Source organism: Lynx canadensis, chromosome F2 (genome assembly GCF_007474595.2).
Source record: "Lynx canadensis isolate LIC74 chromosome F2, mLynCan4.pri.v2, whole genome shotgun sequence".
Taxonomy (NCBI): Eukaryota; Metazoa; Chordata; class Mammalia; order Carnivora; family Felidae; genus Lynx; species Lynx canadensis.
The window spans coordinates 38369305-38397090 of NC_044320.2; the positions used below are offsets into that span (position 1 = coordinate 38369305).

General features: G+C 38.3%; 2 protein-coding genes across 2 annotated transcripts in view; one reads left to right on the forward strand and one right to left on the reverse strand.

The window, feature by feature from the left end:
- The first annotated feature begins 334 nt into the window (after window positions 1-334).
- Window positions 335-27786, forward strand: part of STK3 (serine/threonine kinase 3) — a 288672-nt gene continuing 261220 nt past the window's right edge. Inside the window, exon 1 of the mRNA XM_030304020.2 lies at window positions 335-520. Within this exon, the coding sequence (XP_030159880.1) occupies window positions 495-520 (26 nt within the window). The 5' untranslated portion in view covers window positions 335-494. The remainder of the gene's footprint in view (window positions 521-27786) is intronic.
- LOC115506495 (U1 small nuclear ribonucleoprotein C-like) lies at window positions 23289-23943 on the reverse strand. The gene is given in 3 exon segments (XM_032591964.1): window positions 23289-23473; window positions 23476-23571; window positions 23574-23943. Coding segments are annotated over 3 exon segments (651 nt in total).

The window sequence follows — 27786 nt, forward strand, 5'->3', positions numbered from 1 at the left end:
AGAAATCCAGATAAATGAGTCAAATCGGTTTGGGGCAAACGCAATGAAGGCAAGTGTGCAGCGGCAGCTCTTGGCCGGCTCAAAGGAACGTGCCCATGGCCAGAAAAGACGGGTTCTGAGTCGCTACTAGGCCTTAGCCTCTAGCTCCTCCAGTCCCCGCGCTTTTTCCCCCCCTCCCAGCCATGTGGCCCGCGCGTCCCTCCGCCCCCGACTCCGCTCGCCCGACCAGGGCCTGGCTCCGCCCACCATGCCTGGGCCGCGTCTGGCTCCACCCACTCTCCCAGGACCGCGGCCGGCGGCCGAGGGGCGGGGCGCGCCGGGAGGAGCCGCACTCGCGAGCGGGAGGGGGATCCGCCGAGGAGTTACGGGAAAGTTGGTCCGAGTTCCTGGAGTTTCCCCTGTGTTTCCAGGGGCTCGGCCGGCCGGTGCCCCGGCTCCTCGCCTCCCTCCGTCCTTCACCGCCCACCAGATCCCTCCTTCTGTCCCCCGCCGCCATGGAGCAGCCGCCAGCGCCCAAGAGGTAACGAACGTGGGGAACCGGGAGAAGGAGGGAGGCGGCGGCCGCGGGCGGGGGCGGCTAGGCCAGGCCGGACCGCGACCCCCTTCGCGACTGCGGGGCCCAGACCAGGCCCGTCGGGAGTCGGAGGCACGTCCGAGTGCCGGGCCGCGTCTGTCCACACGCCGACGGGGCCCGAGGGGAGGCCGAGCCTCGCCTCTCCCGCGGCCGCGGGGCCTGGCGGCGTGGAAAGTCGCTGGGCAGCGCCGGGCTCCCCGTGGCCGGACTCCTGGGCCGGGAGGACTTTTCCCTCCCGGCAAGTTCACGAAGCCCCGAGACGTAAAACTAGGAAATTAATTAGGCAGCTTACAGCTATGTAGGCGTTCTTGTCAGATGTTTTTCATAATACTGCCTTTTATTTGAGAAGGCGGGTTATTTATTTACAGTTTAAGGAATTCAATATTAATAGCTACACAGTCTGTAAAACTTGTGGATATACTGCCCTGACAGGTGTTCTCCCTATCGCCGTCAAGTTCAAAAGTATTTATGGATGCAAGGCAGTGGGAATCTTAAATTAGAACCCCTCCCTCCTATAGTTTTTTTGTATTTCTTCTAGCATATAAAAATAGTGATGCTTTGGTATTTACTGTTAGTTTATATTTCATGTTTAATGTATTGGAAGAGTAAGAGTACACAGTAGATACTTTTAAACTAATATTTGAAATGATCTAGCTAAATCAAGGCTGCCCATTGATATAAGCTCATAGTGGGTATTTTTCCCCCCAAGGATGAATCAGTGTCAATTAACTGATGTTGTTTAAAACATTTAACCTAGGTCTTTCATTTTTAATTTATAAAATGTACTAATCTCTCTCCCAGATAGTGCTGTTGTGAAGATTAAGGAGTTCTTGGGTTTTGATACTTAGCGATCTTTAGATGAAAGGTGATATATTCAGGAACATGGAATAATTGAAAAGGTAGGAACTTTGTGAGCTGTTGTGAATTGGGTAACTAGACATGTGAGCCTTAAGGCCTGGAAACCATCTGTTCAGGTGAAGAAAGGGGGTCTGTGGAGGGATTTCCAAAAGAGACCTGCTATCACACAGAGCCCTTCATAGATTCTTATCTGGCATTTTGTAAAGTATTGAATTCTAGTGTTGACTAGACACCCAGTTTTAATACCATAGAAAAAAAATGGGAAGGGGGGCACCTGTGACATAATGCCCGAGGGCCAACTTAAGTCCAAATTGAAGTAGAGGTTCTCTCTATTCATTAGCTCTGAGCGCTCAAAGTTTCATTACAGGTGTAAGGGAACCCCTGGCCTTGTAGGGGCATTAGAAAACCTAGAGGGGTCAGGGGGAGACGGTGGTGGTGTATGTAACCATTCCATGGTCATTTATACTTTGCAAAGTGGTGCTTGCACATCTAACAGGCTTATTTTTAGCTCTCTTCAGAGAGACTTGTGTTGACCCAGGAAGGCATTTCTGAAGAGCAAGATATGTGACATTAATCCCATATATTCGAATATGGCTTAAAATTTTTTCGTAGCATTTGCATTTTCACAATATCATCATTGCAACCCTATTAAATAGTTTGGATTACAGGCATTGATCCTGTTTTATAGCTGAGGACACCAAAAGAGTTTGCCACACAGAGGGCCGTGACAGGGATTACTGACAGTGAGTTTTTTCTCCCTGTTGATCATTACCTTCTAATAATAAAATATAGCTGCCATTAAGGTCCTTTTATTTGCCAGGAACTTTATATACACATTCCTTTATTTTATTGTCCTAAGAAACAGAGATCTTGGCTCTGTAATTTACTATGCTTGTTCTACGTTTAATTTCTTCATCTGTAAAGTGTGCTGTGAGGATTAAATGAGGGCGTGTGTAAAGTACTTACTTAGCCCAGTGCTTCGCAATGTGTTTGATGATGTTAAATGTTGCTAGTTTATTTTTTCCTTATTAATTGAAAGTCAGGTCAAATAATCTGGTCGGGGGGGGAATGCCAGAACGCTGAGTCTGATTGGCTGTACGGGGCTGCGCATCCTCTCACTGTGTATAATGATGCCTCTTTCTTAAAACTCGCTTGCTTGCTTAGCCTTCCATGATGTGGTGGTCATTTCTGGGTACAGTCTTGTGGGTCCTTGGCTTGTTCTTTTCCTGATCTCTGTAGGAATGTCGCTTTGCTTTTCTCCCTTGGGTAGCTCAAACACTTTGACATGCTCACATGTATATTGCTGGTGTTCAAGTCTGGATGACCAACAGCTGCTATTTGGTTGGTATTTTTGATTTTTTCATGCAGATCCACTCTTTCGTTATTCCATCTAGTTTGTCCCTAGGTCCTGTTGAATTCTCCACCAAAAAGTCTGGATTCATCTTTTCCCTTTTTCATTTTTGATATTCCTACCCCATTCCTGGGTTTTATGACAGTCATACATGATTTACAGCAGTGCCTTCCAACTAGGTACTTTACTGCAGTAGTTTTCAAAAATTTTTAGCAGTAGAAAGGCTCTGTTGGGAGTAGAGATAGGGCACTAGGACCTGGTTCTCAGTGCTTTACCACCTTCTCTTCCCCTTTTGCTGCCCTACAGAACCTCCTAATGACCCATAGGAGTCTGTTTACTTTAGTTCATCCTGCACATGGCTTCTGATTTGTTTTGTTAAAACATCACTTCCCCCATGCTTTTCCTTTTTTTTTTTTTTTTTTGGATTGGGGCACATTAGTCTACTTAGTACCCAAGACTTCTATCCCTTGGTCTCAGACTTAATCCCCAGGCTTTGTTACTCTTCTCCAAAATGAATCTGTTCTAAAGTTTCCCTTTTGTCTTTTATTTAGGTTGTAGGCTATGGGTACTCCCAACTTTGCCTTTGTTCATGCTTTTCCTTTAGAGAAGTTTATGTTAGTTTTTGCTAGTAATCTATGTTTTATTCTTCCTTCAAGGCCTGCTTCATAAAGTATCTTTTTTGAGTGCTTTCTAGCCTAGAGTATTTCTCTGTATTCCTAATATTATATCCCTTTGAGTGTGTGCCATCTTCATATTGTACTTTTTTCAATTACAAAATTTTAGATATTCAAAAGCTAATTTAATAAGTACTTATGGGTCACATTATCCAGCTTTAGAAGTAAAATATTACAAATATAGTTGAAGCTCCCTAAGTATGTCTCTTCTCAGTTGCATTCCCTCCCTCTCCCCCAAAGGGTAGTCACTGTCCTGAATTGGGTATTTGTTATTCCCATACATGTCTTTATATTTTTAGTGTGTTGTGAATATATATCTGGCCTGGTGTTAGGCCTGGGTGTTAGGCCTGCCTTTGCTCTTTGGTATCATCCTTTTCCTCTGGGAATTGGAGATTCCACTGTGCAGCCAGATCTGAGAATCATGAAGAGGATCTGGAAGGCCCCTCTTACCTCACTTCATTGATTTGGTCTCACCAACCAGGCTGTGTTAAATATAGGCAATAGATGTGGTCACCTATGGTCCCTGACTTAAGGTATCAGAATAGCTTTTAGATTCCCCAGGTTTCCTTAAAAGGTCTGTCACAGAGGTCTTTATAAGTCCTTATTAAAATGAAGTTCCTCTGGGAAGGAAGTCCATCAAATGGTTATTAATTATTAGCTCTTTGGTAAGTTGAGTTTCTCAGATTTCTCTGTAGGGGAACTGCTAGATGAAAGAAAAATGACCACACAGTAGATAAGTTTTGATAGATAGGAAAGGAAATGATCAGAACATGGGCTCTTCACCAAGTAGAACGTTCATAAAAGGGGAGGTCGGCCTCTATGAAAGACAGGTGGTGGGTAGCATGAAAACTCTGGTTGCTTGAGGATAGGTAGTCATATATACCACCTATATAGTTGTTACAGAGCGGACAGAATTAATTGCTGGAGAGATATACTGTATCAGACAGGCCTTGTTCCTCAGTTAGATGATAGAATTAATAGTTATTTAAAATGTAAAATGCATTGGTTAAGGTATATTTGGAGGAAAAGTTGGTGTGGGACAGTGAAAACACTGGAAGGCTAATAAGAGAGTAAGCTACTGAAATTTACTTTCAAGACGGATAAGGAGAGTTCTTTGATTTAAGCTATGGTTGGATTCTTTGGCAGTTTTTTTCTTTTTTTTTTTTTTTTAATAGTGTGTAAAGGTAGTTGGGGGAAGTAAAGTTGAAGACTCAAGGTAAAATATTAGGGTTATACAGTGCATTCAATGAAAAGTGAAGGTAAGAAAACCATTATTTCATAAGGGAAAGTGTTGCTATGAATAACTGGAATATCAGTCAGAAGATAAATTAGTAGGGAATGAAAAAGTGAAAGTAAAAGATGGTGGAGCACCTGGGTGGCTCAGTGAGTTGAGCGTCTGACTTTAGCGCAGGTCATGATCTCGTGAGTTCGTGAGTTCAAGCCCCACGTGGGCTAGCTGCTGTCAGCGTGGAGCCCGCTTCGGATCCTCTGTCCCCTCCTCTCTGTCCCTCCCTGCTTGTGCTTTCTCAAATATAAATGAACATTAAAAAAAAAAAAAGGATGATGATACAGGAGGGTAAAGTATAAGGTATTCATAGATTCCTCAGCATGAGAAGCCAATATCAATCAGCCTGTAGCATCAGTAGCCCTGACCTTAGACCAGAAATTGGGAATGCAGATAAACAGACAGCAGGAACTGTCAACTCTTAGAATTGAATTGTGTGGGACAAAGCAACAAATCAGTTAAGTAGATACTAGGGTATGACAAAAATCATGAAGACATTGCAAAGACAAGAGTTATGGGCTTCATTTTATGTCTGTATTACTGATTCATGCGCCCTTGGAATGTTACAAAGTAAAATTCTTCTGTGCTTATTATAGTAGAGATTGGGAGCTAGAGTTCTCTTTGAGAAGATGACCTCTAAGAAAAAAAAAACAAAGGCCAATAGCCTCAAGTAGGCCCTGCGGGGAGCTCCCAACTTTAGAGGCAAGCTAGGGGAGGAGGTTCTGAGTAGTTCAGAGGGAAAGAAAAGAAACAAACAGGAGCATCTCTTTAATGACAGGGTCCCTAAGCGTATCTGTCCTCCCTTTGGCTTTTCTCAGTTAATTGGGGATGGCACCAACTCCTCTGTAATTGACTTAAGTCCTGTAGATGGGACCAGTCAATTGGCTCTTCCTTCCTAAAGAGGGAACAGTAACATCTGGAGCTGGTCCTGGTGAGCAAACTTCAGTTGCAACATAAGACAGGAGATAAACTCAGTCTTTGGCCAACCTGAGGCAAAGATTAATTTATCCTTTGTTCTTTAAGGGGCTGAGAGATAGCATATATTAGAACCGAAGAATTAGTTAGAAATGTAAAGAAAAAGGTAAACATATATTAAACATAGCTGGATTGAAATTTGTTTTTCTTAAGTCATCTAAATGCTCATTCTAGAAGTGTGTATCAGTAGAGGTTTAATAACAAAAGGCTTAGGGGTACCTGGGTGGCTCAGTCGGTTAAGTGTCCGACTCTTGGTTTCAGCTCAGGTTCTCATGGTCTGGGAGTTTGAACCCTACATCTGCTCTGCGCTGACAGTGCAGAGCCTGCTTGGAATTCTCTCTTTCTCTCTCTCTGCCCCTCCCCAGCTTACGTGTTATATCTCTCTTTCTCTCTCAAAATAAATACATTAATTAAAAAAAATCATAAAAGGTTTAAATTGAGTACTTCTAGATTCTGGATTGTAGAGGTGGGGGGAAGTGCTTTGAATTTAATTTTTCTGGTTTCAAAGAAGTCTGTGTTCAACTAAAGGTACCATCACTTCAGGCCATCATATATTAGTGGCTCTCAAAAAATTAAAAAAAAAAATTGATGGTGAAACCCAGGACAGGCCCACATACATATCAAATTAAAACAGAAGTTTCATACAACGTACTATGTAGGATGTTTTTGGTATTTTTCTACTTTCTGTTCTTTTTCATTGAAAAACTGCTAGTCATAGTCCACCAAATTATTTTCATGACCTTTTAATGGGTTGTGATCTGCAGTTTGAAAAAACATTGCTGGCATATGTTGTAGTGATAGTCAAGAAACTTATCTCATTTTAGACTCCATCCTCATACTTAAAAGCTCTATGATGGCATTGCCAGAGGAATCCAGACTGGGGTAACTACCTATATACGCAATAGAGATATTCTTTAAGAATCTAAAAAGGATAGTGGTGATAGGGAGAAAGGAAGCTGTAATTTAAAAGTCACAGTATTTTGAACATTTTATATAGGTCCCAATTGAAGTATGGGACAATGGAAAACGGTGGTCTATGATGTCTGACAGAGTTCACAAAAGAATATGTAATACATAAAGGTTGCTATCAGGCAAAGGCTCATTTGCCTCCTGGTGTAGAATGACCCCGTGCAAAGCTATAATTATGATTGCCTCAATTTCTGACTTCCTACTAGTTCTCCCCTTCCTAAATAACAAAGGTCTTTAGTTTTTCTGCGAAGGAAAAATTTATACTATCTCATAGAAACTTTCTTTTTTATTTGATCCAAGTTTCTTTTTTGTTGAGATCTTATTTGAATTGCCTCATATTGTAGGATTATTCTAATTTCAATTCTTAGCTCTTCAATTCTTAGAATCTTAGAACAGATTCTATATTTGAAATGTCTCATTACAACTGGTTTTTCCACAGAATCTAAAGTTGAATAGATACAAATAAGTATGTAAATAGACATGTATAAACATTAAAAATAAGTTCATTGTTTGCATGCCACGAATAATAAGGTACAGATTACCTTGAACTTCTTAAAAGTATCTTAAAGGACATAACTTACAAAATGACTTCATAGCAAAGTGAGAATTGCAGAAAACAGTTAATATTGCTGATAATTAATATAGGTAGAGATGTGATAGTATAGTGGGTTCTGAATTAGTTTATAAATTTTACATGATACCAGACACCTTAGTAAAGAGGTCAAATAGAGTAACATTTTCAGATAGTTGCGGATATCTTGATATAAATATCTTGGTATACACACACACACTCTCACACTTAGAAAATGGGAAATTGTTGAGCATATGTGATTCCAAAGATGAGATAGTTTCTATATTCAGAATACAGAATGTTACTACTGTCTGTCCAGATCATTTTTCATTTTCAGGATTTTTGATTTTGTGAGACCATTGGACCTAGAGTCCTGTAGTTGGAGAATGCAAGTTAAAATTATTTTTGTAATTTAGGTAGACCTTTTACATATTTGAGGAAAGCATAAGTTAAAGGTAATACACATTTAATTTCCCTGACTCTTTCTCTCTGGAGCTAGGTGATCTCTCCTGAGTCTGCTGAGTTGCCCCATTCTCCTATTTCTTTCTAAAAACTGGCTTTCTTTACTCATTGATCATTGCTCATGACAGAAATTGGCTGTCAGCCTTGAGTTCATTCAATTGCTCATTTATTCATATATTAGTAATTATTAATTAACTGCCTTTCAAATGCTACATATTGGGTGCATTGTTAAATGTAGCAGTTGAAATCTTTGACCTCATAGAAGAACATACACTCCAGTTGGAGCTTGAGCTGTGAAGGAGAGAAATAGCTCGTATTGATAGAGAAGAATGGTGGAACCTGTTTTATAGGATGGTTGGACAGGGCTTCTCTGAAAAGGTAATACTAAAGCTGTGACATGGGGTTGTGAGAAGTTATCCCCATGAGTAGCTGGAAAGAGTATTCCAGGCAGAGGGAAAGCTGTGAGAAGGCCTGGAGGTGGCAAAGAGTTTAGTGTGGGGGAGGAATTGAAATGAGGCCACTGTGGCTGGATTGTAAAATGGGAGAAAGTGGTTGGAGATGAGGTCAGAGAAATGGGCAGAGAGTCAATGATGCAGGCCATGGAAAGGAATTTGGATGTAAGAGTGCAGTGGGCTGTCATTAAAGGGTTTTAAGCAGAATTTTAAGCAGTTTATGCTTTTAAAAGCAATCATTCTGGTTGGTTTGGGTAGAATAGATTGTAGAGGGTTAAGAATAAAAGCAGGGAAACAAGTTAGGAATCTATTGGAATAGTTCAGGGTTAGGTGGTGGAGTCAGTGGAGATGGAGAGAAGTGTGGATAGATTTAAATTATATTTTGGAGTTGGAAATGAAGGACTTACTGATAGACTAGATGTGGGGATTGAGGAAGAGATTGTCAATTCTGGCCCTTAGGTTTTGTGTTTGAGCAACTTGGGAGTGGAGAAGACCTGGAGAGGAACAGGTTTGGGTACCTTATAGTCTATTTCTTAGAATTTCCAACTCCCAGAAAAGTGAATGTGTTGGGCTTGAAATGTGGTATTAGGTGGTTCCCTTAGGAGAGGAAGTGGATTGGGAGGAAATAATGGACACTAACTTCTTTTTTAACCTCTTTTTTCACTGTATGAATCTAGAGAATGGGGAATATACCAAACCTTTGTTAGGTGTTTGCAACATTCAGGTGTCCTGGTGACCTGCTATTAAAAAATGTTTTTACTAGGGGCACCTGGGTGGCTCAGTCGGTTGGGCGTCCGACTTCAGCTCGGGTCATGATCTCACGGTCCGTGAGTTCGAGCCCCGCATCAGGCTCTGTGCTGGCAGCTTAGAGCCTGGAGCCTGCTTCAGATTCTGTGTCTCCCTCTCTCTCTGCCCCTCCCCTGCTCATGCTCTGTCTCTCTCTGTCTCAGAAATAAATAAAAACATCAAAAAAATTTAAAAAAAATGTTTTTACTGCAAAAAAAAGAAAGCATCAGTGAAAAACAGGTGTATGGCTTAAGGCAGACACCTTTGTAATCACCAATCAGGTTAAGAAAAAGAACTCTGCCACACTCCCTTCCTAGTGTTCCATCCCAGTCATAGCTGCCTTTCCCCATAAGTAACCCTTATCCTGACTTTTATAGTAATAACGTAAATGTGCATTGCTAGACACTCTAGGGTTAGTCTTGCCAATTAAAAAAATAGCTTTTATAGGAGTTGTTACTTTTATTATTATTTCTAATGTTTATTTATTTTTGAGGGAGCACAAGTGGGAGAAGGGGAGAGAGAGAGGAGGACATAGGATCCAAAGCAGGCTCTGCACTGACGGCAGTGAGCCTGATGGGCTTGAACTCATGAACCGTGAGATCATGACCTGAGCCAAAGTCAGACGTTCAACTGATTGAGCCACCCAGGTGCCCTAGGAGTTGTCATTTTTAATCTTTACATTAGTTTCTCTATCCCTTTTCTTTTCTTTTTCCCGTTGAAGAACTCAAGCTCTTTATAGTTTTTCACAGCCTGGATTTTGCTGACAGCTTACACAAGGTGCAATTCTCGATCTTCTTTTGCCCTCCATATTTTCTGTAAATGGGTAACTGGATCCAGAGACTGACGGGCTCAGTTTTGATCCCATAGGAATTGTTATAGGTGGTGTTTGGCAAGACTGTATTAGTCACTTCGTGTCTAGTTGCGTCTCTTTTTTCTGATATTAGCAGCTGTTGATGGTTAGTGCTTATTTCTGTTAATTCATTGGATGTTGCAAAATGGTGAATTTCTAAATACATCATTTTGTTTTCATTTATTAGTTGGAATGTTTTTATAGAGAATCACCTCCCTCATCTTTTGTTTGATTACCCAGTGGTACAATTTATAAAATAAAACAGGATAAATGCTGGATTCTTCCCCTTTATTTACACATTTTCAAGAGAATGAATTAGTTCCCTATTTTTCTCCAAAGGGAAGCAATTCTTTTTTTTTTTTTAAGTGCCATTATGAGCTAATGGATTTAAGCATATTTGATGGATTTTATTTTATTTTTTAAAGTTTATTCATTTATTTTTTAGAGAGAGCACCCGTGGGAGGGACAGAGAGAGACAGGAAGAGAGAGAATCCCAAGCAGGCTCTACACCGTCAGTGCAGAGCCCGATGTGGGGCTCGAACTCACAAACCATGACATCATGACCTGAGCTGAAACCAAGAGTTGGACACTTAACCAACTGAGCCACCAGGCGCCCCATATTTGATGGATTTTAATCCATTGCAGTTACTGTTGCTGACATTCAAAGTGTCCCCCCGTCTTTCGTCAGTGGAAGTCCCTTCAGGGACAACGTGACCTGTAGCTTCCTCATTGTCTGCAGTGATAAGATATTCAGGGCTCATTATGTCCATTTCCTGTCCTGGATCCGGAATCAACCATTTGTCCAAGAAGCACTACTTTCTTTTAGTGAGAAATGGTATTTTAGGACCTTAACCCTGGCACTAGTGTGGTTAGTGCCACCTTAATTTTAAATAGTGTTTTTTTCACAAATAGGAGAACTGACTCATTCTTTCCAACTGTGGGATACTGTGTCAAAAAATCTGATAGCACTGGAAGTTTTGAGCTTCTTCCTCTGAATAATCTCTACCATACCTTTATTTTTCTAAGTTTTAAGCCAGAAATTGGGCGTGTGTAGACAAATTCTATGGTAGAGACTATTTTGAGTGGACTTTTACCTTCATGTTCTCCCTTCTCTTACTTTGGTTACCCTTTGACCCACTATTATCCTAATATCCAGCCTTACTTCTTTCTCACCTCCTTAGGGTTTTAGGTGACCTAGTTTCTTCTTTTCTTAAACAAAAAAGATAAGAAAATAAAAGAATCCAAGACAAAAACCACCACTAGTGATAAGATTAGATTTCAGGCCTTATTTTTTAAGGTAGACCTTTTAGCTTGCTTTGTCTTGCATACATAAAAGTATATCTGTGCACAAACAAAATTCAAGGGCACCTTTTGAGGCTGCTGTATAAATCCAATTCTAACTGACTACAGTATGATGAATTGCAAAATGAAGTATATCCAGATATTAAATGCCATATGTTATTCCTTTTTAGTTTTGATATCAGCCCCTTTAGTTAAGTTTTATTGTGCTTTTGATTAGATAATACAGGATATTTGTCTCAGTGATGTGGTGGGTAATTTACATTTGATGCTGTGTCACATAACTTTAGAAAGAGTTAGTTTTGGTGTAATCACTTACTGTATTAAAAGACATTAGGTTGGATCTATAAGTTGATATGTTGGACCTATAAGTTGATCTATTGTCTTGCAGTTAAACAGCAACCAGTAATTATTTTCCAATGGTTATCCATTCAAACATTTTTAGTAATCAGTGAAATTTGGATCATAGAGATATGATTGCCATGAAAAAATTTATATTTATGTAATTTCTAAGAATTATAAGAAATAAATGTCAAATTAAATGATGGAATGGCATAAAATTCCAGTGGAAATTAAAAATGTATGTACTAATTAACTCTTGAGAAGAAAGTGTTTCGATGATTTTTTTCCCTGCAGAAGGAATTTTTCTTCCATGAACTAGATTCTTATTGTATACTTCCAAGGCTTTTTGTTTTTGTTTTTCTAATAGAAGAGAATTCAGGTACTAGGCTAATGATAAGACAGTGGGATTCCCCTCTCTGACTTTTATATAGACTCTCAGCACTTGATTAAATAGCTTTAATTAATATTCATAAATCCTTGTGATTTCAAAGAGCCTGTCAAAATAGTGATATGGTTATAATTTTAACTATAGTTAGCATCATTGTGAAGTATGGTGTACCACGTAATGGGTTTTTCAAATAAATGAAGTAAACCACTTTAAGCAATATATTTTAAGTATTTTACAAACACTTTTATATAACCGGTTTTGACTGAAATCATACCAAAATGAAGGCACTTGGCTCAGTCTTCTGAAACTTCAAGAAAGCAAATCATCTTCTTGCTTTTCTTGTTCATAAAAAGTCATAGAGGGAGTTCATAGAACCGTTCATAATTTTAGTTCATAGAAACAGTCAAGTGTGCTCTTTTGGTGTGTTTGAAGCTTTGTTGCTGTATGTAACTGGTTTTCCCCTGAACTTAGTCTTGTCTTTTACTGTTATCTGTCATTCTCATTACTATATCCTTCTTTAAACTGCTACTTATCTCAGAAATAATGACCTGACCTGACAGCTGCTCTCCCTTTCTGAAAGTAAAATACATGCATGTTATGTCCGTTTTTGCTTATTAGAGGTCTTTTTCTCTTCTGGGTTCATAGTACATCTTGAAATTATCTTTTGACCAAGAGGAGGAACATTATATGCAGTGAAGGGGAGAAAAAATTATTCCAAACTTCCCTAAGTTCTTAAGTTTTAATATGAAAATATCCAAATTTTTCATCCAAAAGGGAACAGGTTATTACCTTAAGCCCACAGAATTCAGCTAAAAAATATTTCTGTCATTTTAGAACATTACTTAGATTTTGGTAACTCATGATATTATTACAAAAGTGCATTGGAATTTCAGAGGGTATTTATACTCATGCAAATACTGTAGCATTACACTTAGACTTGTTTATTTTTAATTTCTATGGGCAAAGTATTTAGGCTATTTATCTTTCTTATAATCAAAATTTTTTTCTATTAGATATCCTTGGGATTTTAAAATTTTATTTTTATTTCTAAAAAAACAAAACCAAACAGGTAAAAATAACCCCAATTTAGAAAAGCAAAAATTGGGGCGCCTGGGTGGCGCAGTCGGTTAAGCATCCGACTTCAGCCAGGTCACGATCTTGAGATCCATGAGTTCGAGCCCCGCGTCAGGCTCTGGGCTGATGGCTCAGATCCTGGAGCCTGTCTCCCTCTCTCTCTGCCCCTCCCCGTTCATGCTCTGTCTCTCTCTGTCCCAAAAAAAATAAATAAACGTTGAAAAAAAAAATTTAAAAAAAAAAAAAGAAAAAAAAAAAAAGAAAAGCAAAAATTACTGAAGCACCTGGGTGGCTCAGTCAGTTAGGTGTCCCACTTCAGCTCAGGTCATGATCTCTCGGTTTGTGAGTTTGAGCCCTGTGTCTGGCCCTGTGCTGACAGCTCAGGCCTGGAGCCTCCTTCAGATTCTGTTTCTCCCTCTCTCTCTGCCCCTTCCTTGCTCGTGCCCTGTCTCTGTTTCTCTCTCTCGAAAATAAATGAACATTAAAAAAAAAAAAGCAAAAATTGTTTTCATAAAGGATCGTAATCCTCTTAATTTGTTTACAAAGAACCACAGAGAAATACTGAGAAATGGCTTCATATGTACTGTTACTGTGTAATCAAACTGTGCTGAGAAATCAAGCAAGATAGTGTCCATCTGCACAAATAGCAGAACTGAGCCACTGTCTTCACAGTTCTCGTCTCTATTTATCAAAGTCTGTAAACATTAAACAGAAAGCAGAGTACACAACTCACTGAATGATATACATGTTAATACTGTCATAGTTTAAACTTTCCTTGAAATTACACTTTTATTAATATAGGTATACCTTTAATGTATTTATGTTAATTTCAGTTAATTTTTTAAAATTTTGGTTAATTTCAGTATTCTAGGGATGGGAGTGAGGAGTTGTCAGTGTATGAGGACTAAATCCTTATATATTACCTTCAGAATTTGAAGTGCAGGAAATAAATAGGGACAAAATCTATGAGTAAATCCAGTTTTAAAGTGTAGGTAGTGTCTTTGGCACAAATCATAGAAGATTTTTCTGTATAGCAGGTACATGGATTGCCCTTGGCAAGTTTCATATGGAAGTTCCTCTTTTATTCTTAATCAATTAAAGATTCTCTTCCCTTTTTTAGTTCTCAAATTTAGGTATGGTTATTGAGTATTTAAAAATCTTTATAAGGACCTGGGTTAAAGTTATGAGATTTACAGCTGTTTATATTTCTTAGATTATTTTTAATTTTTATTTTAACAGGACATGAATATGTCAGAACATTTTCAGATGTGCTGTTTTGTGTTGTCTGCCTTTTGTGGCTTTTGTTTTTGTTTTTTTTTTTTTTTAAACTTATTGTTAATAAAGTAATATGCATTACTGTGTCTTTAAAGCTAGGGAGTGTATTGCAGCATTTCTTCCAATAGGTTTGTTACAAGAAATTAAAAGGAATTCTATCGCTTTCCAGTTGAGGGTAAGTGAAACGTTCTTAGAAAATAAAAATGAAAGACTCTGAAGGGTGAAAGAAGGGGAAAAAAATGTCAGCTACTTTTCCTTTAAAGCTCTTTGCCAGGAAATTATAATTTCGGAGTATTTTTGGGCGAAGAGCCCAACCTGAGAGGAAATGGTATGATAGAGCTGAAAAATAAGACTTTAATTTTGAAAAGTCTTCTATCCATTGTAGAGCATCTGTTTTCTTAGGTGGATTTCATCTCATTCTAGTGCCAATAATTAAGTAAACCCTCATAAATTTTAAGCAAATACTATATGAGATCATCAAATCATCTATTTCACTATTAAAACAGTGGTACTCACGGCAAAACAATAAAAAGCCAGAGCTTTAGAGTCAGATAGACCTTGGTTCTCGTCTTAGTTCTGCCACTTACTCAGTGCTGTGGTGGGCAAGTTAGTTAACTTTTCTAGGTCTCCGTATACTCACTTGTAAAATGGAGGTGGTAATAGTACCTTTTCTGTGGGTTTTGTGAAGATTAAATGATTAATAATTGTAAAGCATTTACCTCTTAAGCCATTTTCTAAAGTGTATCAAAAATGTATCTATCACTGTCAACATCTTTTGAAGAAACACATAGCTTTCCAAAGGGATAAAAGGACAACTTTAACTTGGATACATATGTTCTAGTTGAGTTAAAAAAAAATCAGTTGTGTTACTTTCGAGCTATCTAAGTATTTACAAGACATCTGGCCTTTAAAAAGCAAAAGAGAGCAGAAAAAAAAGATCCTTGAATTTATTAGTTTGAGGTAAAATGTACTTCCTGGGCTTGAAGTAAAAAAGATTTTTGACTTTGTAGATTCAAGACAGAGTCGTTGTGTAACCTAGAAAATATTATTTAAGGCTGATGTTGAGACTCTGATATTGCTTGATGATGGAATGTTGAAGGACTAAAGGATGAAAACCTTTCATGTGTACTAAAGATGTTTTACTTTTATAACAGCAGTCAAGATGAAACTGCTAGGGCTGAAGCAGATAACTTAATTTTTTAAGTTTATTTATTTATTTTGAGAGAGAACACAAGTGGGGAAGGGGCAGAGAGAGAGAATCCCAAGCACGCTCCACACTGCCAGCAAAGAGCCCAACTGAGGGCTCGAACCCATGAGATCATGACCTGAGCCGAAGTCAGATGCCCGACTGAGCCATCCAGGTGCCCTGAGAACTTAATTTTAAATGAGATATCACATGTAAGATGCAGCATGGTGCTTAGCATATCGCAATAACAGTATGACTGTTAATAAAAGTTATGACTTATTAAATAGCTACTGTCATTAGTAATAAAGCTACCAGTAGTGTGATCACTAAAATATAGGGAAATTTGCCATAAAAGAAAAACGCATTGAAAACTACAGAGCTGAAATGAGGTAGAAGGTCCTTTAAGAGGAAGGAATCTCTGCTCTTGGAGAGTTGAAAGTTCTTTTCTTCTGCTGGATTTGCACTCTGACCAGATCCTCCTCTCCATGATTAGTTTCCCAGGAGATCTAGAAGGCATATTCTAATTATTCTTGACTAGGGAGCTAGATCTAGCAATGTGGAAAGTCTTCCTTTTTGTCTCTTTTTAAAGGTCTTTGGCCAGGAGTGCCTGGGTGACTCAGTCAGTTGAGCATCTGACTCTTGATTTCAGTTCAAGTCATGATCTCATGGTTGTGAGATCGAGCTTCACATCGGGCTCTGTGCTGGGCCTGGAGCCTGTTTGGGATTGTTGGTCTCCTTCTTCTCTGCCCCTCCCCCCACTCAGGAAAAAAAAAAAAAAGGTCTTTGGCCAAAACAAACATTCCAAATAAAAAGTGGAGAAAGGACTTGAGCGGACATTTTTCCAAAGATATACAAATGGATGATAAACCTGTGAAAAAAACCTCAACATCACTAATTAGGGAAATGCAAATCAAAACTACAATGAAATAACTTCAGACTGTTTAGGATGACTATTTTATATGTATATAAATTTCCAGATTTATACATACAATATATATACACATACATCTATGTACATATATATGTATATATATCCATATCCAGAATATAGTGTTGTCTCAGCTTCTTTTCATTTAAAGCCAGAAAATAAACGTTGTCTAGGATGTGTAGCAATTGGACTCCTTGTACATTGGAATGTAAAATAGTACAGTCACTGTGGAAAACAGTATGATGGTTTCTTAAAAAATTAAACATACAATTACCATATGATTCAGCAATTCCACTTCTAGGTAGATATCCAAAAGAATTGAAGGCAGGGACTCAGAGATACCTGTACACCAGAGTTTATTTTCGGCGTTATTCACGATAGCTAATAGGTAGAAGCAGCCCAAATGTCCAGTAATAGATGAGTGGATAAGCAAAATGTGGTATATACATTCTGCTATATTTTCAACCTTAAAAGGAATGAAATTATAATACATGCTGCATACAACATGGGTGAATCTTAAAAACATGACGAGTGAGAGAAGCCAGACACAGGACATGTGCCATACGATTCCACTTACATATGAGGTACTTAGAGTAGTCAAATTCATAGAGACAGGAAGTAATATGGTGGTTGCTAGGGACTAGAGGAGGGGAATATGGGAAGTTGTTGAATGGATGAAGAGTTTTAGTTTGGGATAATGAAAAGTCCCGGCGATGGATAGTGGTGATGGTTGCACAACAGTGTCAATGTACTCATTGCCACCTAATTGTACACTTAAAAATAGTTAAAATCGTAAATTTTATGTTACATATATTTTACCACAACTAAAAAACAAGACAAAACAAAAAACCTTTAGCTAATCATAAGCAGCTGGCTGTGCCTTCTCTCTTCTGAAGTTTGTTTAAGTCTCTTCAAAGCCAAAGAGATGTCCTTAGGAGAAGTTACCACCTGTGTACAAACTTGTAAACTGCTGCTGCAAAGCTGGAAGCAGAGAAAAGAAAGGAAGAGGATTAAATATAGTCGTTTTTTTTCCCCCCCTGCTTTGAGCCTTTTATGATGGGCCTGTTTCTTGCATGAAGTGAGTTTAGTGTTAAAAGACTTTTCAGAAAAAGCTGTAACTTCTGACTGGCTTCCGAGCCTCAGTGTCCTAAATTTACACTTTTTCTGTCCTACCCTCATATTTTCACATAATTTTATGCAGATGATTTCATCTACTTTGTACATAAGGTTGGGATTCTGTGACTGGCAGGAAGAAGAACCACCTTATGTATTTTCATCTTAATTTCATTTGATTATTGTTCTTACATAATTTTTGCTCCTGTTACAGAAGGGCAGTTTCTTCTCTTCCCCTCTTTCATCTAACCTTCGAACATGTCCCTTCTTATACTTTTATAACTTTACTCTTATAATCATGTTTTTGTTCCCCAGTTCTAGAATCTTTAAAATCTCTATTTGTAAGGCTTCATTCACTTGAAACATGCTTAGGCCTTGTCTATCTAATAAAACTTCTTTAAGGTTACAGGTTTTCAGACATTGCTTGGTTAGATCGGAAACCAGTTTTTTTTTCCCTGTTCTTATCCCTCTCATATCTCTGTTTCTTAAAGCTTTCTCTTTCTCCAACTTTCTGCTTTTCCTGTTGCTTCTTTTTCTCTGTTTTATGTGTTCTTCTTTCAAGTTCATAATTGACATAGACCTTGCATTTTCTGTTTTCTATCTTCCTCCTCTTTTTTTTAATGTAGTTATTTCCTTGGTGAGTTTATCCACTCTTGTGGCTTCAACTTTGATCAAAATGATCCACAAATACACACTTTTGAGACTCAGACTTTTGTGCTCAGTCTTATTCAGTCTTTTCAGTCTATTACATAACATTGGACTACTCTGCTGTCTCCTGAAAAGCAGTATGTATAAAACAAAGTCCTGTCTTCTAGCTAACCTCTGTTGATTAGTGATGTGACTCTTTTGCCACTTTGCATTTGGTGTGTGTGTCTTCCTTCTGCTTGGTTTCCTACATTAGTTACTTTGTTACTTAGGTCCTTTAAGACCACAAGGAAGAGAGATACACAGATTATCTTCAGTAATAGAATTTTATTGCAAACATACTCAGGAAATGTGCACGGTTGTAGCATGGGAAGCTGCCTAGTCAGCTGCTGGTTGCATGTGATCTTCAGTATCTCTAATACCGGCTTGTGGAATAGGCTCTATTAATAAAGGGAATAGCAGCTTAGAATCACTTGGAAGAATGAAATGAGTTCCTGTGACCTTTGTCATCTTTGTTCATGTAACATTTACACTTTCTGTAATCTAAGGTTTAATCGGGCCATCTTGCAACCATGAAATTTGGAACGTCCCTAATGGCCTGAATTTCAGCCCTTGTATGGTTGCTTTGGCTTCTGGATCAACTTCTAGATATATGTACTTTTTTTCTTTTTAAGTTTATTTATTTATTTTGAGAGAGAGAGTGAGAGTGAGTGAGCGCACAGAAGCAGCAGAGGGGCAGAGAGAGAGAGAGAGAGAGAGAGAGGATGAGAGAGAGAATCCCAAGCGGGCTCCACACTGACAGTACTTACTGACAGCTCACCAATGTGAGGCTTGAACTCCCGAACCACGAGATGGTGACCTGAGCAGAAATCAAGAGTCAGTTGCTTAACTGACTGAGCCACCCAGGCTCAGTATGCACTTTTTATTGCTGGGATAGTAAAGCTGATTTACTATATGTGCTGCTGAAGTGAGCACATAGTAAAGCTGATTTGATTTGAAGTAGCATGTGTTGAACCATAACAATTGATACAGGAACATAGGTTTTTCTCTATAAGCGTGCTGTGTGAGTGACAGGCGTTTTGAAGTTCCATAAGGTTTATAGTAGCAAATTTTGGGTTTATTTATTTATTTATTTTTATTAAAAAAATTTTTTTTTAATGCTTCTTGAGTTTTGAGAGAGAGAGACACAGAGGGTGAGCAGGGGAGGGGCAGAGAGAGAGGGAGACACAGAATCCAAAGCAGGCTTCAGGCTCTGAGCTGACAGCACAGAGCCCAACACAGGGCTCCAACTCCCGAACTGTGAGATCATGACCTGAGCCAAAGTGGTTGCTTAACCAGCTGAGCCACTCAGGCACTCCTACTCATTTATTTATTGAACCAAAGTTTATTAAACAGTAGTATGTGAGATTCTGTTTTAAGGACTTACTGGAGATATGAAGCTAGATGAGACATGATCCCTATCTTCATGGAGTTCCCATTTTAGCTCTTTAGTAATAAGCTCATACAATAAATAAATAGTAAAGGGAATAATGACTCAGTGTACTAAGTGCTCTGGGACCATAGTTAACAGTGGGATTACTTCTCTGTGTTTCGGTGGGTAGGGATGGTGGTAGAGGAGTTTGCTATCTCTGCAAACTTCCCAGAGAAGACTTTTGAGTATATCTTTAACAAAGTGGTTAACTGACAGGCAGAGAAAAGGGGGAAGAGCACGTAAGAGAGAATGGACATAGGAAGGGTATGACCTTTATATCTTGCATCATGTACAAATAACTATACAGTATCTGCTTTTTATAGTACAGCGATTATATGATTTAAAAAAAAATGTGTGATGTGCAAATTCAGGACCCTTAAGGAATAGTCAGTCCACTGTGGCTTCAGTGTAGGTTATGGAAATTAGGTGATTGAGAGGATCAGTTAGATCCTCTTTTTTTACCTTGTTTGTAGTGAGAAATGATTCTCCTTTCAGAATTTCCCTTGAATTTGTTCTTTCCTGTCATTTCTACTGTTAACTTTTAAGCCCAGATCCTTGTCACCACACTTCAGGATTGCAAGAAACAAAACCATCCCTTAGTTTTAAAGCTTTTTTAGTTCTTTTCTCCATTATGGAATTTGGCTTGTAGGACATTTGGAAGAATGGGAAGAAATCTCTGGAAGAAGACTATATTGTTTATCTTACACAATTAGCAGTATTCCACCATTGCCATAATCACCATAATGTACTTCAGAATTTCATCTCTTTGGCTCCTCTGTACCAAATTTCCTAAACTGTAATTTAAATTGCTATTTACCTAGATCATCTATCATCTCATATAATATGATATGGTGATTTGGAATCTAAGAAGCACAAAACAAGCTAAAAGTTTATCTGTTTAATCTCTTGAGTGTGTAGTATATAGCATTGGGAGAAACAAACTGCTAAATCCTTTCTAGCAGATCATAGTTTAGTGGCTGTAATAGTGTGTCTTGGAGTAGAAATGACGAGTTGATTTGAAGGTGAGAAATTCCTGGGAACACTTACAAAAGAATATCCCCTTTAAAAAATGAGATTGATATATGGTACTTGATGTAGTAATAGATGGAAATTAATGAGCATGCTTTGGTATTTGCTAGCTTCCTAATGGAGAGAGGCTCTGTGCTGTATCTTGGACAGACATTGGTCTGATTTTGTTTTGCTGTTTATTAACCTAGTAACTGGGGAGGTTACTTAACACCTAGTTTTCTTACTTATAAACTGAGAATATTTTAGTAACTAGCATAGAGATTGTTACAGAGATTAAATGAGAAAATGCTTGTTAAGCACTCAGCACAGGGCCAATAAAAACCCTAATAAATGTTAACTACCTTTATTATTCTCTTTCATTTAGCTCTTATGTATCTGTCTTTCATACTATCTTAGGAGCTCTGAGTTGTCAAAGGCTTATCTTAATTTTCTTTGTATTATCCCAGCATGTAGTTTATTGTCTACAAATTCAGTAAGTGTATATTAAATGAATATAAATGGATGGATTTTTTAAATCTAGTTTTATCTGTTTTTTGTACCCAGGTTGAAGATTCATTTTAGAACATTTAGTTCTTGTAAAGATTGTATTTCCTAAGCAGTTGCAAAATTCACTCACAAGAATAAGACTGATTAACAGATATTGTTTTTAGTAGTTTTTATTGTCTAGGTCAGTTTATTAATTCAGCCTATAGGAGAGGCCTTTCTTTTCAGTGTATAAAATGACTTTATGAAATGCATTTCATGAAACAGTGAGTCATGTGGAAAAATTTTAATTTTTTTACAAGATACAATTTTTTAAGGTTTCTCCCAATTACGTTAAAAAAAAAAAATGAATGTTTATTTTAGAAACCTCATGAAACAAAAGCATAGAGGAGAGCCACTTCCCAAAATCAAACCTTGTTGCTTGGAATCCTAAAATATTTACATGCAAATATTTGAATTCCTATTATGTCCTAGGCAGTTTTTAGTGCTGGGGACATAGCCATGAACAGAACAGAGTCTGCTAGTAGTTTGGTGCCAGTATGTGTGTGTGTCTGCACATATGCAGGTACATCTGCATTTATTATTATTATTTTTTAATTTTTTTTAACATTTATTTATTTTTGAGACAGAGAGAGAGAGAGCATGAACGGGGGAGGGTCAGAGAGAGAGGGAGACACAGAATCCAAAACAGGCTCCAGGCTCTGAGCGGTCAGCACAGAGCCTGACGCGGAGCTCGAACTCACGGACCGCGAGATCATGACCTGAGCCGAAGTCGGCCGCTTAACCGACTGAGCCACCCAGGCGCCCCAAGGTACATCTGCATTTAAAAGAAAACCTGAAAATGATTTAATTATGTGCGCATTAGGTTGTGTTCTGCTCTTTTTTCTTTTAGCAATATTGCTCACTTGTTTCATGTCAGTGAGTTTTCTACAGCGTGATTTTTTTTTTTTTAATTTTTTTTTCAACGTTTATTTATTTTTGGGACAGAGAGAGACAGAGCATGAACGGGGGAGGGGCAGAGAGAGAGGGAGACACAGAATCGGAAACAGGCTCCAGGCTCTGAGCCATCAGCCCAGAGCCTGACGCGGGGCTCGAACTCACGGACCGCGAGATCGTGACCTGGCTGAAGTCGGACGCCTAACCAACTGCGCCACCCAGGCGCCCCTCTACAGCGTGATTTTTAGTGGCTGCTTGATAATCTCATGAAGAGATATTCCATACTTAATTAATATAGGTTGAGACATTTAATTTACTTCTAAATTTTGGCATAATTTACAACACACACTTTTTGTTTCCATTTATCTAAGATCAATCGCAGTTGATTTACTTCTTACCATTTACTCTTGAAACATAGTTTTGTACAGAAGAGAGAGTAAACCTCTGTGTTCCCGTCACTCAGTTTGAACATTTTTTAACATCTGGCCAATCTTGCATAATTTATATTTCCGTACACACACCCTACCCTTTAATAATTTGAAATAATCTCAGGTATCATATCATAGCATTCTTAACTATTTCACTATGCATCTCTAAAAGATAAGAATATTAAACAATATATCACCATAATACCATTATCTGAGGTATAATTTTAATTGTACCTTATTCTTGAAATGATAAAATATTGAGGGGAATTTGTAGAAAACTGAGACTAGTCTATCTAGAATGATTCCCCCACCTTCCCATTGAAGGTGTAGAAAACTTTGTATTGGGATCTTGGAAAAAATATTAACAGAAATTCTTACATTGAACAGGAAACACAAAAGTGAGATAAATAAGCTTATGGATGGGGACAAGGTTGAAATGGGCATATAAATACTCGGTTACTAGAGAAATTGGTTATAGCTAAAAAAAAAAAGAGGAATTCTAATGTTTGAAAACACTGTGAGAGAAGACTCTTTTTCTTCATGGTATTAGCAATGTCAGTATAACAGATGATGTTTTCTCCTGCTTTATGAGATGGAAAGTCAAGTGGCAGGAAAGCCAGATTATATTAGCCACTTACTTGCTTTTTGTTTTTTTAAACTAAAACACTTGACAATTTTATTTTCACATTTCATAATACAAATGAAAATTGCTTTTTTTTTTGGTCACTCTGCTCCCCTATAAAAACTATTCTCTCTTTGATAGGAAGGGGGAGCAAGCCTTCCCTGTCATGCTGCTAGAAAACACCCAGAATCACAGCACCATGATCTCTTGGTGAAGTAGAACAAGTAATATAAGATGGGTACAAAGAGGTTCCTGTCTCTCCTTACCTGTCTGGTTGAGTCATTCCTGGCTGAGTGGGCACCATGATGGGACGGTGGGAAGTCATCAATGGGGGCCCAGGTGACACTGGCATGTGGCCTCTGGTGCGCCACCTCATTCCAGGAGGTCCCGCTGGCATTGTCCCAGGAGGAAGAGGGCCCATCATTGGCATCATGGAAGGGCCCCCATGTGGGGTGAGGAGGGCCCAGGAGACTGTGGGATCATTGCCCCTGCAGGAGGAGGAACAGAGAATGGAGTAGGAGCTATCCTCTCTTGTTGAAATACATGGTTGTTTTCTCGGTCAGATTCTGAACCTGCTCTTCTATCCATTCCTGATGGTAGTCTCTCACATTCTCTTTGTGTTTCCTACTGCTGCGGTGCGTCTTTTTCTCAGAGGGAGATTTGTGGGTGAGGTATGTGTTGCAGCGGTCACAATAAAACTTAGGTCTGTTACTTTGCAGCCTGGTGGCCGCTCCGTCCCACACCACCTGGAAAGGACTGCCACTTACTTGTTTTAAAAAGACAATTCTGGGATATGTCTGCTTAAGTATGCAATAAACCCTATCTATCACTTTCCATGAGAGAAATATCTTGTGGGTGATTTGTTCTTCACAGAATTCCCCAGCACTTGGGAGGGCGTATGTTCTAAAGACACTCATTAAGAATTTTTTTGGATATCTGATTAAATACATGTAATTATAATGAAATTCTGAGGTGTTAAAAACCATATGTCAAGTATAGAAGAAATTACACTCATGACGTTGTGTTTACCAAGGCAATAAAATAGGAAAATGTGTTTATGTGTGTGTGTGTGCATATATTTTAATTTTTTTTTAATGTTTATTTTTGAGAGACAGAGAGAGACAGAGCTTGAGCAGGGGAGGGGCAGAGAGAGAGGGAAATAGAGAATCTGAAGCAGGCTCCAGGCTCCGTGTCGTTAGCACAGAGCCTGACATGGGGCTCAAACCCACAAACTGCGAGATCATGACCTGAGCCAAAGTTGGATGCTCAACCAACTGGGCCACCCAGGCACCCCAATGTGTATATATATTTTAAATTGGCTTTTAATTATGATTTTTTTTAAAGTAGGCTTCACCCTAGGTGTGAGGCTTGAACTCATGACCCTGGGTGACTGAGCCACCCAGCCAACCCTAAGTATGAGTTTTTTAAGCTGTAAGGGTTTTCAAAGCAGACAATATAAAAGTTATTTAAAATTAAACCATAATTGAAATGATTCGTTTTCATTTAAAACACCAGAAAGGGAAAGAGGAAATAAAGACAAACGACATAAACCAGGAATTGTTTATGAAAATAAATCATGTGTTTTCACTTGACAGACACCCTAGAGACCATCTTTTTGCTTAAGTTACATTAGTGACATTTCGCTTATTCAACATGTTGAGAAAATGAGACCTGTGGACTAATAGAAAATTCTCATTGAGTTAATTAAATTACTGGATACGTTTTAGAGGACCTATGACTTGTTTGTTTAAAGTGAGCCAGATTATGAGCCTGCTTTGAAGAAAACTTTCATAACTTCTGAAGAAGTATGTAGTGGTTAGATTACCTTTTGGTTTAGTATTAAAGAGATTTGTTAGTATAAGGCTGTCTCCCTCACTATATCATGTGCATGGCTCACTTGAGCTACTGATGCTTGCTTAGCCATGAAGGACACGAAGCACCCTTGCTTTCTGAGGTATAATAGTGAATATTTTTGAAAATTTAAGAGACTGACTTCTCTTTCTGGTAGGGATATAGTCTTTGGTTCATGGTATCTGCTTTGCTCTTTTCCCCTGCTCATTAGCCCCTTCCTATTTTTCTTTCTTTCTTACCTGGTCCATATCTTCAGCTGTTCTTTTACCCCTATCTTTAACTCCTTTGTCTCATTGTTCTTATGTGGCATGTGTCTGGCACAATGTCAGATTTTGCTGTTTGCTTTCTCCTTGCCTGCTTTAAGACCTGTGAGCAATGGGGCGTCTGGGTGGCTCAGTTGGTTAAGTGTCCGACTTTGGCTCAGGTCATGATCTCACAGTTCGTGAGTTCGAACCCCACATCAGGCTGTCTGCTGTCAGTACAGAGCTCGCTTCGGATCCTGTCTCTCTCTCTCTGCCCCTCCCCTGCTCACGCACTCTCTCTCTCTCTCTCTCAAAAAAAAAAAAAAAAAAAAAAAAAAAAAGACTTGTGAGCAGTGATGAAGAAAATATGAAACTTCGAAGATTGCCATTTTAAATTGATAGTCTCTAACAAGGCCTCAGCCAGGCCTCAACAAGGCCTGTAGTGCTATCTAGTAATCCTGTTAAACTTCATGAGATTTTTTTGTTTTGTTTTGGTTCTCTACTCTGGCTATTTCAAATATAGTTTTATATTCTCAAATCTCAGACTTTAACTTCCTCACTCACAGCAGATGAATATCCCTCTGACTTCCTAAAGCAAATAGAAGTCAGTATATGAGAGCTCCCTTAACTTTCTACCATTTACTGTTTAAGTCTGCCTGTCATATCCTCCTATTATGAGAGAGGTGTCTGCAACCCTTTGAGGTTAAAGCAGTCCCATCCACATGTGCTTTCCATCTCATTCTTCCACCCTTTTCAGGGATGTGCTTTAGTAGTTATGTCTTGTTCTCACTTGTATTTTCAATTTTCCTTTATTTTACTAATTCATTCAAAATATCATTTACCCTTTTTCAAGCATTTCTAATGGTTTTTGTTTGTTTGGCTTTATGTTCCTTCTCAAACTCATGTCTCCAGTCACTTATCCTTTCCAGAAACTTCCAAGTGGACTGCGATCCATAATTGTTGTCTCTACCTCTTCACTTTATTCTGTTGTCTCAAAGCATTGCAGTTTGGTTTCTGCCTTTACCACTCCACTAAATTGCTCTTGCTGTAATCACCAATAATTTCCTTACAACTTTTTTGGGTAAATGTTATAGACATATAATTTGCATAGAATAAGGTTCACTCTTTTAGTTTGGCTTTTTTTTGGTTCAGCAATAGTCATTTTGAGATTTGTCCAAGATCTTGAATGTAGTAGTTTGTTAGGTTTTATTATTATTATTATTATTATTATTATTATGAGTATTATTCCAGTGTATGGATTTACCATAGTTTGTTTATTCATCTGCTAGTTGATGGACATTTGGAATTTTTTTAAAAGTAGGTTTTATGCCCTGCTTGGAGCCCAGTGTGGGGCTTGAACTCACGACCCTGAGATCAAGACCTGAGCTGAGATCAAGAGTTAGGACACTTAACTGAGCCACTCAGGCACCTCTGGAATTTTTTTTTCTTCCAGTTTTTGATTTTGAATAAGGCCGCTATGAGTTTTTGTGTACAAGTCTTTGGTGGACATAGGTTCTTAAATACCTAGGAGTAGAATTGCTGGTTTGTATAAGTGTGTGCCTAAAAGTTTATAACAACTGCTAACCTGTTTTTTGAATTGACTAATTTTTCATTTCCAATATCAATGTATGAGAGAGATCCTCTTGTTCCATATCCTTATTAATACTTGTTATTGTCTTTATAATTTTAGCCATTTTTGTGGGTGGTATTATTTTATTGTAGTTTTATTTTTCATTTCCCTCATGACGCAATGTGCTTATTAGCCATTTGTATATTTTTTTGTGAAATGTTTGCATGTATTTTTTGCCATTTTTATCTTTGGGTTTTTGTTGTACTATTGATAAAAATCCTTTATATATTAGAGTACAATTCCTGTATCACATTTTTTTCCCCCAGAGCCACTTCTACTAGGTAATTTTATATCAGTGTTTGCATGTGTGTGTTTGTGTCTTGGATTCAAGTGAAAATAGTACATCACCCCCAAAAGCAAGGAAAGTGATCCTTTGTCAAAAGATGAAATAGTCAGCCAAACCAAAATCAGAGATGATCCAGATGTTGGAACTGTCATACAGGGACTTTGAAATTACAGTGATTGCTATGTTAAAAGTATCTGGTGAAAGGTGGACAACACCAGTGAAGAGTCAGGAGAAGTCACCAGAGCAATGGAAATTATTGGGAAAAAAAGGTAAATAAAGATACTAGAAATTAAAGACATGAAATAAAGAACTTAAATTGGTTGATAGTATTGTTTGTCTTGTATATCCTTACTGATATTTTGGTAAACTTATTGTGTAAATTACTGAGACAGGAGTGTCAAAATCTCCAGTGATTATTATTTTGGATTTGTACTTTTCTCCTTTCAATTCTTTCAGTTTTTGTTCCATGGTTTTATAGCTATGTTTCAGGGTGCTTACATGTGTAGGGTTCTGTCTTCTTGATGAATTGATCCTTTTGTCATTATGAAATATCCTTCTTTATCTCTGGTGGCATTAATTTCTCTGCAGTCTTCTTTGCCTGATAATTAATACAGCCACTTCAGCTTTGTTTTGATTAGTTTCTCATGGTATGTATTTTCCATCCTTTTATTTAATGTCTTTGTGTGAGTTTTTTTGTAGATAGAATGTAGTTGGATCTTGCCTTTTTAATCCAGTCTCACAATCTCTTTTT